The sequence below is a fragment of the Strongylocentrotus purpuratus genome, unplaced genomic scaffold (assembly GCF_000002235.5).
Source record: "Strongylocentrotus purpuratus isolate Spur 01 unplaced genomic scaffold, Spur_5.0 spur5_scaffold_21, whole genome shotgun sequence".
NCBI classification, from domain to species: Eukaryota; Metazoa; Echinodermata; class Echinoidea; order Camarodonta; family Strongylocentrotidae; genus Strongylocentrotus; species Strongylocentrotus purpuratus.
In genome coordinates, this window is record NW_022145607.1 from 18,482,592 (window position 1) to 18,500,764 (window position 18,173).

General features: G+C 38.0%; 1 protein-coding gene across 1 annotated transcript; it reads left to right on the forward strand.

Annotated features, from left to right (window-relative positions):
* Window positions 1-4,476: 4,476 nt before the first annotated feature.
* Window positions 4,477-17,534, forward strand: LOC100889358. Its single transcript, XM_030994211.1, has 9 exons — window positions 4,477-4,740; window positions 5,243-5,336; window positions 5,845-6,022; window positions 6,527-6,704; window positions 7,587-7,751; window positions 8,051-8,332; window positions 11,184-11,348; window positions 16,129-16,173; window positions 16,774-17,534. Exons 1-9 carry the CDS (start codon window positions 4,477-4,479, stop codon window positions 16,861-16,863), a joined length of 1,461 nt encoding a protein of 486 aa, XP_030850071.1. The 3' UTR covers window positions 16,864-17,534.
* Window positions 17,535-18,173: the final 639 nt, after the last annotated feature.

The window sequence follows — 18,173 nt, forward strand, 5'->3', positions numbered from 1 at the left end:
ATGGCAACCTAACCTTGGAATTAAGCCAATGAGAACGTTCCTTCGACTCTAATCAACTCACCAATCAAATGACAATAACGCAAGTAGCTGCCCATATCTCAGTCACGCCGCCATACTGACTCCAAACCGACCGATTCTAGGACACTCTGAAAAAATTATAACATTTTTAATCAGATTATATTCATCAGATTGTGTAAATAGTTGAAATATACACAGTTTATATATGTTTCAGTTATATAATCATTACGTGTACATACAAAATTGTTTCAATTTTAGTGCATGATGTGCATCACACAGATACTTGTTCATGGTTCAATGATTAGTCTTCGTGATTGATTGTTCGTCATAAATGGTGTATTAAACGGTACCAACCTTTTGGTTCCATTCGCATTTGTGTATAATTTTGTCTTGCTGTATACAATGTATCTTGGATTTTTGTAAATAAGTTGTTTTTTTAAAGTTTAAAAAATCATTCTCGTCGGTGTGACCGGGGTATTACGTGCTCTTGTTACACAGGGATGGCCAATGCTAAGTACGTGTAAATGATATCTAATGTAAACAGCTAAATATCCTGTTGTCTAAAGTAAACAACGAGTAGATATGGGTATGATTAAGTTTGCAATGCATTTAGTTCGTGTATAATCCATTTTGTGTAATTTGTTATGGACAAGGCCACACCCTAACAAAAGATTATACTTTATCATGATCATCTTCCTTATTACTATCATATTTACTTTGTTACATCACCATCCTTATATTCGACATCACCATACATCATCATCATTATCCTCATCATAATACTTCTCCTCATCATCAACATCATCATCATTGTCGTAGTCATGAACATTGTCATTTCCATCATTGACACCAAAGTGTCTGAAGAGATTGAATAATTTAATATTCAATTTTATTTGGAATTCCAAAATCAACAGGGTGTTCAAAAGGAATTTAACACACACAAAAGCACTTTAGATGAAAAGTAGCAAAATATTGAACAGTTGAGAAAATATAGGATTTGTATAGATAACATTGTACTAATTTTTTTTTTTTCTCAGAACTTTATTTTTTGCTTGAATGTTAATTAACACCGCATTTTTTTGAGGCACATACACAAAATCATTGCCCTCTTCATCACCGGCTTCATCGTCACTTACATCATCATCACCATCGTTGTCGTCGTGTATATGGTCATTGCCTCTATACCGTTTTCTCTTGTTCTCTCCTTCTCATTATTCGCACTATCATCGTTGTCCTCAATATTTTTAGAGGAATATGAATTCTTTTCTTTACTCGAATTATGAAAATGTAGGGATGAACCAGGCCGCGATAGCAAATACTCTCAAAATAAAATTAACCAAAGGCAATAGGCCATTTTCGAAATTTAACCAAATTTATGTATTTGTGAAGCGCCTCGATATTAATTATTTCATTCACCTATTACGAATAAATGTAACTCAATGGTCAAAATTCAAATTACATACATTAGTTGCTGCTTGGTAGGACAAACATTATGGATTGCCCTCCATAACAACACGTAATATATGCAATTTAAATTTTACCCTGGCCTTTTTAGATTTTATACTTTACAATAGGGCATCGACATGAACCTTAAATGAACTGTCTGACATAATTATGAAAGTCTACCAAGGTGATGAGAAAAGGCCCTGCTGTTGAATGATAAATGAAAGATAATGCTGAAAAAAATATGAAAAGAGAATCATGTGGCGATAATACACATAATACGTGAAATCATTGCCGCTTTTTACCTGCGCACATCTGGGTCCAATACTAAAAAGGGTTGATATAAATCGCAACTATGTACACAAGAGATAGCGGACTGCAAACTTGTGATTGATTAGATGACTTGCGATTTATTTGGATCAATCGCAGCTCTGTATAAGACGGAGCCCTGGAGAATTTTGTTTTAATGCTACTGTATACATATTTTGTAAACGACGTTTTATCAATGACACGACCGCAAAGAGTTTTAAAAACAATCCATCTTTGGCATCTCAAAAACCCGGTGTGCATCACCTTATGAAATAGCCTAATATAAACTTGAAGATATTACGTAATCGGAACACTATTCACATATGTATTGGCAAAGGTTATGAAATTAACTGTCTGACACACCAAAGTCCTCCAAAGTTCAATTAAATTGATGAGAAAACGCACAGCTGCTGAAGCATGGTAAATAACAAAGTGTAGATAATGTTGAGAAAACTAATGTGATACCCACGTTGATGAATAAGCACACTCCATATAAGTCCTCGCCACAGGGCAAAAAGTACAAGATCTTCCTTTGCAAAAAATTATGTAAACAACGTTTTGTTAACATAATTATCAAGTAAGAAATATAGAAAACACCTTTTTTGTCTTTGGGATGTTAAGCCTTTTCACTCAAATGGGTTCTCTCATAAAAGAGATGTATATGTTTTGTTGTTGTTGTTGTTGTTGTTGTTGTTGTTGTTATTGTTGGTGTCGTTGTTGTCAAGAGTAACACAAATTACACAAAAGATCAAACAAACAATTGTATTACCTGCGATGACCAAAAGTCGATCGGTTCAGAGTTGTTATCATGGTATTGGGATTGGTTTGGCGGTGTGACTACTGACCGAGGTATTAGTTGTTTGGTTAGGTTGCTGACAAGGAAATCAATAAACCTGTTTCCGGAATCAACTTTCTTTCCTTTTGTCTGCCTCCTCTCATCCAAAATTCCCCTTTTCTACATCCTTTGAAAAAAAAGGAAACTCAAACGACCCTAAAATAATCCACCACACACTTTGCCGGTAAAGTACAGAGGCAATAGTGGGTTTAGTTGTGGAAAAGGTGAAAGAAATTTGCGAACTGTGTCTTTTTTAACATTCCTTTGAGTGTGATAATTTGATAGTGGGATTGTGTCATGAAAATAATTGCTCCCGAAATTACCTTTACATACAATTTTTTTAAAATACAATGGCACGAGCGTGAATATGATAGTGCCATATCCATAAAAGGTGAGGTGCCTTTTCATTGTGTTTACAATTTTAATAATTCAAAAACCTTACAATATTATCCACAATCTTACTTGTGTAGGCCTACTTCATGACCAATCTGAGTAACCGATATACAGTTTATTTAACGATAATCACACGGCCAGGACTCGAAAGTAGTGGATGTATATCTCTTTCGAAACTGGATTCCACAGAGGTAATGATAACAAGTTAAAGAAATAAAATTCTACAAAATATGACATGCAAGACCAGCACATGGTACAAATGACCCAAAATGACCTAAGATCTTTTGAAGGTGGAGTGATCCCACTTAACGCATTTATAGAATAACCATGAAAGTGCTTTTGTGCCTTCTGAAGGCTCGTCATATCGATATTGTCGGTCTCGTATAGCCGCCAGTATCGTCAGTATCATCATGTATGGGACTCAAAATCGTGAAGAATAATCATGATCAATAAAGAGTTTGGCATTGGGTTATTACTCAAGATATTTTAGCGATGATTAACTTCTTTTGTCAATACAACTGATGAAGAACGAGACCACCTGGTCCCAGCAAGGCTGATAGACTTATTTGCTCATCACCAGTGGCGTATCGCAACCTTGGCGTTTTGAAGGGGGGAGGGCAAAATTGAGCCAGTGATGCTCCTCGTATTTAAGGGTGAAGTTCTCTATTTACATGTTTTAGAAACCCTATTTTGCATGCACAGAGAGAGAGAGAGATAGAGAGAGAGAGAGAGAGAGAGAGAGAGAGAGAGAGAGAGAGAGAGAGAGGGAGGGGTAGTTGATGGACGTTCATTTTCAGCATCTTTTCTACTTCTTCTTTCTTCTTAGTTTATAAGTTTATACACTTGATGATAAAATTATTTCGAAATGATAGTATAATCCTATATGCCTACTAATAATTGTTATAATGTTATTCATTGGATTACGAGTTATTTGAGACACATTTCACTTTGACTCACAGTTTTGATGACGGTGCAACATGCATAATGCACATCCACAATATTTAAATATTCCCTTAAAAAACCTTAGTTAAGAATGCCGTCAGTAAAAAAAATATATTTTGTGGGTGTGTTACATAATAGCCTAAGATGAGATAAGGACTCGATTTCCCCTTTTTCTTCATATACCGCAGAGCATGACGGCGGTGCAGAAAAACTTAAAAATTACCATTATTTATCAGTTGTAATAGCGATTGATGATTAGTGGCCGGCCCATCTAATTTGCAAAAAAATCCTAACATTTATACTTGGTCGGAAATTTGTCAATGGCGGGGGTAACTGCCCCTTTGCCATTCCTTCCAATACGCCTGTGCTTATCAACATGAATCATATTTCTATCTTTATAAAATAAGAGGCTTAGTGACGTTGGCATTCCTCATTCTGACTAGTCGCATCCCTCACATTTAAGTGAAAGGAAACGGCTATTAATTTTGCTTTTGACATTTAAAAAGAGTGAGTTTCTTCAAACATCATCATCCAAAATGGCGGCTTTTAATATTGCCCATCTTCTGCTCCTATTCTCCATCACGATCTCGCTCCGTGGGTGTGTTAATGGGCAGACGGTGATCCTTCTGGATCCCATCAAGAATGGCCCTATGGAAGCTGGTTTGATCGTGGTCCCCGGAGCGGAGCTTAGAGGGGAGACCTACGAGCCTCTAGCCGCTCAGATCCAGGAAGCATCACCCCTCAAGCTCCATGTGGCTCTTACCACCGACTATCTCAACGATACTCCTAACCCGGTCCAAGTAAGTTATTCTTAATTATTTATTTATTTATTTATTTGTTTATTCATTTATTTCTGATATTTAGACAGGGTGACTCATTATCACCAATAACGGTGGTCTTCAACTAGGCCCTAGCTCTTAAACATGATGAGGAACAATAGTTTAAACAAAATATATATAACAATAATAATAATGATAACAAAATCATGAACATAAATTCATTAGAGCAATACAAAATAATTAAGAACATGTATAAACATATATATACCCTGTTACCTCTGTCGATAGTCTCATGTTTTATCTTTGCATTTCTCCTTTCTCTCGTCTCTCTTCTCCCCCTTTTAAAAGTGATTTCTTCTCTAATTTGAGGGCGAGTTGATTTTAGTTTTCTTCCGGTAGGTTGTTTGTTTATCAATTTATTTTAGTTGATTTTTTTATAGTTCGTTTGTTTGCCTTGATTGTGTAATATCGTTATGCTCTCTCATATCAATTTCGAATTTTTAATTCCTATTTTTACTTTCAGGTGGGGAATGCTATTGAGCGTGCAATCACCGAGCTCCGTAATGCTAATCTTCCTGACGATGCTCCTATCTTCGTGGCTGGACATTCACTCGGAGGTAAGGATTAATATTGTTTACAAAAAACGCAATAACTTTAATCCGGATCTAACCAATGCTAGTTGGGTTGGTAAAAATGTCCTGTTTTTTTAGGGTGCGAAAATGTCATCCTCTTCAGCCAGTAGGATGATTTAAAGAAGAAAAACAAATCATGTTTCAACTGCATTTAATTTGTTTAATTTCGTTTTGATATCGAAATATTCAATTTGCTGAGGAAAATAATAAATTCTGTAAAAAAAAAATTGAGAGGATAAAAAAGATGAAGAAGAAGAAGAATATTATAAGGAGAAGAAGAAGAAGGAAGAAGGAAAATGATAAGAAGGAAAAGAGGAAAATGAAGAGAAGACGGAAGTAGTAGAAGAAGGAGAAGTTGAAGGTGCTGTTGATGATGCCATAGACGTTTAGAAATGAAGAAAAAAAATGTCTTTGTAAAAAAAAAGGTACGATGTTAGTTTTTGACCAAAAACATTGCACATATCTTAAGCGTATTTTTGTCTTTTCTTCGCAGGAACATTTTTGCAAACATGGGTTGATAATAACCCTACCCAAGTGGCCGGTATGATGCTTTGGGGTTCATACCTGACGGGGGCAACAGGGGACCTAGGTGCCTACCCCACCCCCGTCATGCATCTGTGTGGGGATCTAGATGGTCAGGTCAGAATCACCAGGAACGCTCGCACTTTCAGGTTTGGATTTGTTTGTTGATTGGTTTGAATGTTTGTGATCTATTCGTAAATGTACATCTCTGAATGCGGTCACAACCTTTCTCTTTCATTAGTTTTATTCTTACTCTCTCTCTCTCTCTCTCTCTATTTCTCAAATGAATATCAATATTCCATTGTCGATATTAGAAAACACATCTTGTTACTGTATTGGCCTCTTACCTTGAATAAATTAATACATTCGTCACTCAATGAACCACCTTTTGTGACGTAAAGGTGGCGTATCCGGAATGTGATCTAATTGGGGCTGAATGTTCCCCCTTCTTAAGTGAGGGCGGAGCTAGGAGGGCGATCAAGGGCCGTGAATGAATAATAGTTCTGATAGTCTGAGCGACATTCCTTGATTTTATTCTTGTTCAAAATTTCCTTTCCTTATTTCTTTGCATTTTTCTTCTTTCAGAATAAATAAATCATATGTTTATTAGTTTGGAAAATTTTTGTTCGCTTCTCTGTGTTTCATTCAAACAGGGAGCTTGAAAGCTTGCTTGTGAATGGACCATCAAGTTTGATCGCAACAAGACCCGTCGTGCTGATAGAGGGCGTCAATCATTTTCAGTTTTCATCAGGAGAGAAGCCGCCTCTTGTCGAAAAAGAGGATTTACCTGCTGACGTCACAGCTGAGGAAGCATACGTTCTTCTCGCTGATGTAAGAAAATTTACTCCTCCTCCTCCTCCTCCTCCTCCTCCTCCTCCTCCTCCTCCTTCTCCTCCTCCCGCCCCCCCCCCCCCTCCCACTCCGGAGTCGGAATGAACCCATGCCTGTTACCAAAATGTCCGGTAAAGGGGTACTTTTCGTGCGACAAAGTCCGGCCCGAGAATTGTTAAAAAAAGGGGTGTATGAACTTTTCACCCGGAGATTTCTTTAAAAAGGGGGTGTTTTTTCTTTTTTTTTCTTTCATCTCTTTGGACTCCTGAGAAATTATTCCGAATTTTGGGGGGTTCATTGAGCATTTTTCCTGATTTAGGAGGGTCGCCAAGGCAGGAAAAGCCCGCAAAAAGCCCGCGAAAGGGGGGTTCGGAAATGTTGGCAGTCCTCAGATAGGGGGTGCTTTCAAAAAAAGGGAACGAGCATATGCGTACCCTTAATAACACTGAGTGGGGGGCCGGGTTCCTCCTCCTCTTCCTCCTCCTCTTTTTCTTCTTATCTTTCTTCATCTTAGATGGTGGTATACCCGGCCTCCCACTCCGTGCACGGAGGGATACCATGCGTGTTCCCAAACTCTCCGGCTCGTAACAAAAGAAAAATGTCTTCCCGGATTGACTTTACACACCGGACTTTGTCTGAAAAGAGGGGGGGGGGTCGCTGGGAACACGCATATGCGAATCCTTAAGGGGGGCGGGGTGGTATAACGTTTTTTTTTTAAAACAAGTGTGAGGACCTTTTGATTGTTAGACAACGATAATTGTCTCCATTGTCTGACACTATATTATTCTGGAAAATGAAAATAGCGGGTGCCACCTTCCCTATTGAGGTGCATTTTCAATCATGATATACATTGATTTTCTTTCCCTTAATGTTTTCTTTTAGCCCATCAACTCTTTTATGCATTACAACATGGATTATGAAACCAGTAACTCTATGGAAAATCTGAATTCACACTACATCGCCACACGAAACAAATTAGCGCCCCTTACGGCCATGAAGGACCTTGAATGGGACGGTGCAACTTCCCCGTGGCTCATTACAGCTCAGGTAAAGAACATATTTGTTTGTTTATTTTTTTCAATTTGTATCTATATATACATGTATATATATATATATTCATTTATTCAAGTTCATTCAATTTGTATTATGTTTTCATTTATTCAATTGTATTTATTTCAAACAAATAATAAATTTAAAAAAAATAAAAATGTTAATGATTGATTTAATTAAATAACACGGTTTGGATAATGAGATTAAATTTAAAAAAACTGCCAGAAAGTTACTATTGAATGTTGTCAATTTCTTGTGGAAGTAAAGGGTTAAAATGCATCCTTTTTTAAAATCAGGAAATGGTTGCTGGTTTCGATCCCAGCCAAGCCTTACCCGTCGTCATCACCAACGTCGGCTACGTCGACCAAACCGAGTTCGAATCGTCGAAACCTTCGGTGGATACCAGCGTGATCGAGACCACGGCCATGGTGTACTTCCCCAGGAATGTAGCTGACCTGTCCGGCATCAAGGAATCGGCTTATGAGATAGCCGGGAAGATGAAGAACCAGGGTGCCATCCAGAGCGTCTTCCCATCAGCTGGTTATACAACCCCTGCCACCTGCAAGCAGATCAACGAGGTGAGTTTTGTCTGATAAATTGCAGAAGACAACAAGACACATACAATAATTTAACATTACATCTCCACAAAAAGAAATCTTTGGGAGTGTCCAGCTCGACATAAACCATTTAAAAGTAGCGCAAAGAGTATATAAATTATGTATAGTTGTCTTATCAAATTGAGGATTCGACACTAAAGATAGGATCAATTCAATTAAAATCAAAGCAATCCCCTGTCAACTGCAGGCAGATCAATGAGGTGAGTTTTGTCTGATCAACTACAGAAGACAACAAGACAAAGACAATAATTTCACATTTACATCATTTCATGCGAAATTTCGTTGGTAGTATTCAGCATATACCAGTATATACCATGTATAGTTGTCTTATCAAATTGAGGATCAATTATTAAAGATAGAATAAATTCAATTAAAATCAAGGCAATCAAATTTCTTCGGCTGTATTCTATCCCTTCTGAATTATGCAAGTACATACTCTGTCAAATCAAATGAAATATTTAAGTCGAATCCCTATATACATTATGCCAAAGCGAATAAAATATTTTCAACATTACAAAGGAAATCACGTATCAAAGTCATCGGCAGGGCATACACACTGATACTATTAAACTACAATCAGATCAACCAGGCAAATCACTTGTGATCACTTTAGTTTTCATCATGCTAAACATCATCCACACTCTAAAAAAAAACTGCTCAATTTGAGTCAAAATGTTACTCTTTTGAGTAGTCAAGAGGGAACCACCCGACTTTTGAGTAAACTTTACTCAGCATGTGTTGAGTAACAAATTGACTCATCTGTTGAGTAAAAATATTACTCAATAAAAGACTAAATCTCTACTCAGTTTGAATGAGTCAACCTTTACTCAATATTTACTCCTTTGTTGAGCGGTTCCCTTTTTTACTCAGTACTGGGTAGAAACGTAATCAACTCATGTCGAGTAAGAAACTGCTCATGAGTTGAGCCAAATTTTACTCAATTAACGAGTACATGTTTTGACTCAAATTATTTGAGCAATTTTTTGCTCAAATATTGAGTATGATGTTATCTGGGTAACGCTTAGTTGCTCAATCAATATTGAGTAAAAACATTGACTAAGTTAAGTACATGTTTTTTACTCAATACTGACTAAAACAAAGGTGGATTCAACTAGGGTTTTAACATTTTGAGTAAGGGTTTAACTTAACCGCTGATTAATATTGTTCTTTTTTTTAACAGCTGTTAAGTAACCATTATTTGTCAATAGAGAATATAAACCATAATTTTGCCTGATTTCTAAATTTAGCATTGATTTGAAGTTCTTCATTCACACACTATGCAAATAACATAAAGTCAACGACATTTTAAATTCAGTAACATAATTTTTGGACTTTAATTTCCCAAATCAGTTTGAATCACAGTGAAAACTCAGAGTTCTCTCATCAAAGAAAGAATCTCATTATTAGTCCATCTGTACTAGGGTCAATGGTTTAATAAGATCCTTAGTACGAATTCCATGAATGAAACGATCAAAGAAGTCCCATATGACAGCTGCCTGGGCAGGGTAATCCAGCTGTAGTACTTGAAACATCTTGAAGCAGTAGTCAACTGCTGCTGTCAATGAAGAGCATGAATAGGCGCTTCTCTCGAGGACTACATAACACTGTCCTGGCTTTCTCGGTGCTCCTCAAAGCACCAACAAAAACAGTGGGCTTCTTCCCAATGTGTCACAATCATCTATCTCAGTTCTTTCGCATCTTTCTGCACGCGCACATGCATGCACGAGACATGCACATGGCGGACAATGAAAGAGAACAAAATATACAGTTCCTTAGGTAGACAAAGGAACATACAGCTGCAATTATGTAAAAATGTGTAGAACAGGTGTCACATGCATATTGACAGCTAGTTGAACTTTCCATCGATCCAACTTTCACTCGCACCCGAGGTAAATTCGGGTAAGAGATCAATGTTGAGTTATTTATCACCTGCCGCCGCGTAATACCCAACCGTAGTTTACTCAAAATTGACACAAACGAAGTTCTTACTCAATGTTGAGTCATTGATTTACTCTTTATCGAAGGTAACAAATTACTCGGATGACGAGTAGGCCTACCACTAAAATTGACTTCTTACTCCAGCTTGAGTACTGAATTGCTCATTTGATCAGCTTGTTTTACTCGGCACAATTTACTCGCTGACATTAAGAGTGCACAGACAACACATTAATTTACATCACACCCAAATGGCGTTAGATGACGTCAAGAACGTACTGCTGTATTAAACATCAGAGTAGATCAACGACGCAAAGGTCCGTATAGAGTACCGAAGCTGTGACATCATAAAAATCTATTTTTAGAATTTCTAAATTTAAACTTCATTTTCCGAAAGAGCATCAGAAAATAATGTCCAAATGTCGAAAACCAATTGAATATGTTAGGTATGGGCTGAGATATGGCCATTTGAAAAAATATATTTCCAATAGGAAGTCAGTGTTATTTTGCTCTGGTTCGTACAGTTTTGAACCAGATCAAAAAAACACAGAGTTCCTATATACATTCTCAAGAGGGCAACAAAAAGTTACTCATTTTGTGCTATGTGCTAAAAGACTCACGTATTTTCATTTTTGTATACTTTTTAATGACAACCTGAAAGCTTGCCTGATGCTTACCCGGCATAGCAACAAGTAATGTATGCAGACTGGATTTAAAGTATTGTAGTTTATTCATCAATTAACAGGTTAATGGAATAACTCGTCACTATAGGTCCACAGGATAGAAACATCCATATTAAAATTTAAATATGTTAGTACAACGGTCTATTAAAAGCTGGTATATCCTCAGCTTTTTCTCTCTTCTTCTTTTTATACAGGCGGCATTCGACTACGCTTTCAGCATGGCACCAAATGTCGTAAAGCAGAGGTACAACGAACGAGGGTACAGCATGGAGTTTATGGATGACAACGAGCTTCTAACGGGACAGGACTGGGTCGACAGCACTGTCGAATTCACTACGCTACCCGATGGTACACTACAGGTAATGAAATCTTTTTGCAATGACGAACCTTCGTCATTGCCTTGTTTTCGTTCACATTCTGCCCAATTAATTGCAATGACGACCTTCGTCATTGCCTTGTTTTCGTTCACATTCTGCCCCATTAATATTTTCCTTTTCCTTGTTTTCCTTATCGTCCAGAAATCCCATTCGTTTTGCACGTAGTGTTTGTTATTCCTAGTTAGGTGCTTTTCTCATGTCCTTTTCCTTTGAAATTTCATAGGCATAGTCTCTAACATCTCATCAAGGTCACTACATTCTTCGATTTTCGAAATTACTCATGCATAACCGTCCAGGCGCCATTATGTCCGTTTCTGGTCCATTTTAAGACCTTTCTTTCTTCCTTCCTCTCTCCACTATCCTAGATCCTACAAACTTCTAACAAATTCCTCTAGATAGTCTAAGAGATGTTCTTTCATCTGCGACGTATAATTTGACCTTCAAAATGCCATCTTCGTACTCAAAATTCAAATCTGAAACTGACTCCGTCAAAAATCTCTCAAATTCTTGAAAAATGGACCCCTAAAAATCTAAAACTGCCATAACTTTCTCATATAAATTCCGTTTTATGTTTAAATTTCACATTATCCTTATCTCATAATTGCACATAGCCATGCCAAATTTCATGCTCCAATTACTATGCAAAACATAAATAGCGCCCTCTAAAGTTCTGGGAATTGGCTTTCTTTCTGTGGCCGTATCTCCATAATGGCTTGGCAAAACCGTACCCTTTTTTGGATTTAGATACTTGAAGATATGCCCTTTCCAGCCATATACAAAATTATATACCCTAACACTGACCAAATTTGAGAAAAATGCCCTCCAAATTCGCTATTTTCGAGAAAATTCCAAAATAACTTCAACTTGCTCTAAAATGGCGATCTTTATACCTATTTCAATGAAACTTGGCAGATATATGTATCCATATACGTGACAACTGTCTGCCAAGTTTAGTAAATTGTAATGCCTTCTTCGCCAAGTTATCGCCCAAAATGATGAATTTACTATGCTTTACGTAATAGCGCGTTTGATGCGTGCATTACGTTTTGCGCAGATAACAATGGTTTCAAACTGACCGCACTGAAGTGCCCTTTCGAATGATACCAAGTATGGTATATGTTCACGCAGAAAATTGTGAGTAAATCGCATTTGAACAAGGGTCACTATACGAATTCCGCCGAGTTTCCGCCCTATTATAACACGTTTCGGCCATGACGTCATTTTTTTTAAGACTGTTATTCGGTTGTGTTAGTATGGGCGGCCGTTCGTGCCAAAGCACGCGTCGCAACATGTTCATCATGCACCAAGTCCTATTGGTTTTGCACGCAGTGCTTGCGAGCTCTTTCTAGATCCCTTTCTCTACTCCAATTCCCTTCAAAATTCGTAGGCGTAGTCTCTAGCATTCTTTCAAGGTCACTAAATTCTTCGTTCTCCGGAAACCCTCATGCGTGACCGTCCAGGCACCATTTTTCCCGTTTCGGGCCGTTTTGGTGACCTTTCTTTCGCCCTAACTATCTCCAATATCACAGAAGCTACAGACTTCTTACATATTGCTCTGGATATTCCGAGAGTAGCTCCTTCGTTTGACACGTAGAAACATGGCGTCATTGCACGCACATCGTTGTGACACGATTGCATTTCTAGTATTCTCCTTTTCCTTATCGTCCGAAAATCGCATTCGTTTTGCATGTAGTGCTTGTGATTCCTAGCAAGGTGCTTTCCTCATGTCCTTTTCCTTTCAAATTTCGTAGGCATCGTCTCTAACATCTCATCAAGGTCACTACATTCTTCGATTTTCGAAATCACTCATGCATAACCGTCCAGGCGCCATTATGTCCGTTTCTGGTCCATTTTAAGGCCTTATTTTATTCCTTTCTATCTCCACTATCCTAGATCATACAAACTTCTAACAAATTCCTCTAGATAGTCTAAGAGATGTTCTTTCATCTGCGACGTATAACCTGACCTTCAAAATGCCATCTTCGTACTCAAAATTCAAATCTGAAACCGACTCCGTCAACAATCTCTCAAATTCTTGAAAAATGGACCCCTAAATAATCTAAAACTGCCATAACTTTCTCATTTAAATTTCGTTTTGTATTTAAATCTCACAGTATCTTTATCTCATAATTGCACATAGCCATGCCAAATTTCACGCTCCAATGGCTTTGCACAACATAAATAGCGCCCTCTAAAGTTCTGGGAATTGGCTTTCTCTCTGTGGCCGTATCTCCATAATGGCTTGGCAAACCCGTACCCTTTTTGGGATTTAGATACTTGAACATATGCCCTTTCCAGCCATATACAAAATTATATACCCTATCACTGACCAAATTTGAGAAAATTGCCCTCCTAATTCGCCATTTTCAAGAAAATTCCGAAATAACTTCAACTTGCTCTAAAATGGCGATCTTTATACCTACATCAATGAAACTTGGCAGACATATGTATCCATATACGTGACATCTCTTTACCAAGTTTAGTAAAATTTGAATATGTCAGCGCAAAGTTATCGCCAAAAATGATGAATTTACTATGGATTACGTAATAGCGCGTTCAATGCGCACAATACATTGCGCGCAGTTAACAATGGTGTCAAACTGACCGCAATAAAGTGCCCTTTCGGATGATACCAAGTATAATATATGTTCACACAGAAAATTGTGAGTAAATCGCATTTGAACAAAGATCACTACACGAATTCCGCCGAGTTTCCGCCCGAACCTAACACGTTTCGGCTATGACGTCATTTTTTCAGACTGCTTTTCGCCCCTTAAACGTCCTTTTTTTTCCTTGAAAATTTGCAGTGACATGCCGAGTTCCAATACGCAGGGCACCTCATGGCCGGATTTTTGAAATTGGTCAAGGGGGCCATTTAAGACGCCATTTTGTCCTATAAATCTATTTTACATCACGTGTTTCGATAGGATTATCATAGAAAAAAAGAGAGTAGTTTACAATAACAACCATGAAATTCTCTTTCTAATGATACCAAATACGGCCCATAAAGAGACGTAAAGAGAGAGAGAAAAAACAATTTAACTCCGGTCATAATACAGATCCTGCACGTTTTCCGCCCATTCATTACACGCATTGTCTATGGGGCATACCGGGTTCACGCTTTTGGCCCCCAGAACGAACTTGATTGCAATGTCAAACATGCACCAAATCCCATTGGTTAATTTGTGCACGCAGTGCTTGCGAGCCCTTTCTAGGTTCTTTCCCCTATCCCAATTTCTTTCAAACTTCGTAGGCATAGTACCATCCCATCAAGGTCACTGTTGATGCCTTTCTTTCGCCCTACCTATCTCCAATATCACAGAAGCTACAGACTTCGTGCAAATTGCTCTGGATAGTCCGAGAGAAGCTCTTTCGTTTGACACGTAGAAACACGGCGTCATTGCACGCACATCGTTCCGACACGATTGCATTTCTAGTTTTCTTTCTTTTTTCGTTCTTTTTTTCTTGATGTGTTACCGTATTCAAAAGCAAAACTGCGAATTGCATAAATCTGACTTGTTAGACATAATCTGCAATAAATATATAAACGCATTACGGAATTGGCCTACTGGTTACTCGGTGACCCGACATTTGTTCCTACGGCACTAGACCTGTTCACTACTTGATACTTGATGAGGTAATCCTAGCTGAAGCAGCTTGTCCAAGCTATACTGGGATGGGATGTGTTGTGACAGCAGGTGAAGGTGCAGACAACAAAAGGGTGTACAATTTCTATATACAGTAAAACAGTGACGTGCAAGTAAAAAATCATGCTCCTGTATGGTTTACAGCATTCTGGAACCTACAGGAGATTCCAACCCTCTGATGACAGGGATTGCGGTCATCTGGAAAGCAGCAACTGTTGGGACAGTAACTGCAGTGGCCATGGGTTTCCCAACTGTATGCATTACTTTTTGACATGAAAAGTTGCTCTTTGCAGCTCAACGCTTGCCAGAGCTTGCCAGACATAGTAACAAATAAAGTATGTAAAGTGGATTTCATCTTTGGAGAGTCATCTAGCATATCAGGTGAATTAATGGTTGGTAACCAGGGGTTCCGGAGAAAAACATATTATAATAGTAAACAAGTCTATTCCATGATTACGTGCACTGTTTCATTTTCAATCGTTTTTTTTTCTTCCGATGTCACCTTCACAATTCTGGTCAAAGACCACACAAGTCTCTGACGCAACCAAACGTCAGGCAAATGACGCACAGTGTGCGCTCAGTGTGCAACGAGGCATTACAAACATACCGCCATGAGCGTCGGGTACCGGTGCAGTACAAAACGCCAGCAGCAATATTAAAACAATCATAAACATCATTATACGGTGGCGTTGCTACTAGGTACAAGCATAGACCTACTATGGTACAAGGGATGCGGGCATGGAGGTGAAAAGGGGGGGGGGGTTGAGAAAATGCGGGAAACGAGAAAACGGGAGAAGGGGGAAGGGTGAGAGAAAGAGAAAAAGACAGAAAGATAAAATGAGTGGCATAGACCACCCCCCCCCCCGTGCCCTAGCCCGGCCCGCCATTAATGAGTAGCCTTGTCAATTCGCATATCAATTTCCGCCAAAGACTGGGGCGCCCCCCCCCCTCAAAGGGTGAACTTACACTACGCTACAATCACATTTAAAACAATCTGTATCAATATTATCAATGTTATCAATGTTACGGTTATATCTATCTATCTATCTATTTATATATATATATATATTCATCTATCTAATCGTCTATCTATCCATCTTTCTTTTTTTCTGCAGGTTGCATCGGGTTCCCTGTACACTCACCCTAACTATCCTAATGAGATATACGCGGGCATGCAGTACTGCAAGCTCATGTCCCCTCACCGAGCAATGGAGTGGATTTATGTCGACTCGCTCCGCTTGGTTCAATAGATTTTGATTTCAATTGAATCCCGATTCACACGAGGCGTTATTACACTACTGCCAATTACGTAAAACAATTTATTGATCGATAATATAATTCATGGGCATGGAATAAGCAGTGAACGTTAGATGATTGCCACATATTTCAACTTTTGGCTTTTATCGATAGTGATGGCTACATTGTTCATAAAGTTAAACGTAGGTAAGGCAAGATGTCTTGAGTGAAAATGACTAGGTTTGATTATTACTGCTTATTTAAGTAGTAAAACAGTTGTAACATTAGTTGCATGTCATACATACTATAAAGGGAATAATACGAAATTTCGTCTCTGCTGTTGTCTTATTCTTAAGTGTCAAATTAAAGATTTTTGAACAATTAAAAGACGTCTAGCGTTTGTGCCGATACCAAAAAAAAATGCAATCGATATCAATTATTTTGCAGTCAATAGCAATAAAATACGTGAAAATCCCAAATCTGTTTTGATTCATGCTTTAATTTACTGTCACTATCCTAATGAGATATACGCGGGCATGCAGTACTGCAAGCTCATGTCCCCTCACCGAGCAATGGAGTGGATTTATGTCGACTCGCTCCGCTTGGTTCAATAGATTTTGATTTCAATTGAATCCCGATTCACACGAGGCGTTATTACACTACTGCCAATTACGTAAAACAATTTATTGATCGATAATATAATTCATGGGCATGGAATAAGCAGTGAACGTTAGATGATTGCCACATATTTCAACTTTTGGCTTTTATCGATAGTGATGGCTACATTGTTCATAAAGTTAAACGTAGGTAAGGCAAGATGTCTTGAGTGAAAATGACTAGGTTTGATTATTACTGCTTATTTAAGTAGTAAAACAGTTGTAACATTAGTTGCATGTCATACATACTATAAAGGGAATAATACGAAATTTCGTCTCTGCTGTTGTCTTATTCTTAAGTGTCAAATTAAAGATTTTTGAACAATTAAAAGACGTCTAGCGTTTGTGCCGATACCAAAAAAAAATGCAATCGATATCAATTATTTTGCAGTCAATAGCAATAAAATACGTGAAAATCCCAAATCTGTTTTGATTCATGCTTTAATTTACTGTCAACAAAGTAATACCGACTGAAGTGTATTTTTGTTGTTGTGATATCTTAAAATGTATTTTTTTTTTGTCACACTTTGTTTCATCACTGTTGTTGTCGTTGTTCACTTGCCGTTGTTTCGTGTGTGTGTTTTTTTTATAGATACACACCAATAAATCTTAATCATTGTTGAATAGAGCAATCGACTTTTGGCTCCTTTTGTTTTCTAGTGATTTTGTGATGTTTTGCCTGCCGTTATAATTATTTACGCTTTGTTAGCAGCAAACTTTCGGACAGGTCGTGCAAGCATAATTTTTAAAAAGTAGGTCGACCGTCGCTGAAAAGTGGAAATAACAATTGAAATCTGTTGAGTAAAAAAGAAAAGTTCGGGTGATTTTTTTCACCTGAGATTCCAAGTGAGATAATGATCTTGGGCAAACAATGCAGGTGCTCGTATGAGGTCAATTGTAAGGTTAAACGGTCTCAGCGGGTAGAACAACATTCACTGGGTGCTACTCCCAGGCTTACACAAACATTATAAAACCCATGTCTGGAAAGGTGTCATGATGCAATATGTTCTGGGACTACATTTTCTCAAAGTTTCGATAAAGTCGTATTGCCACCATCATTGATGTTGAAGTTGACTCTTTTTTTTCTGAGGGATAAAGAAATAAATGTGGATGATTTCAGGAGTGGTTAAAGGGGGAGCTTGGGGGGTCGTACATGCATTTCCTACATGTGCCTGGCAAACTTTTATTTTGGGATGAGACGGGGAGTTGAGGAAATTTGGGGAGAACTCTATAACCACCACTGGAGTTTTCTTTGGGTCTTCCCTGAT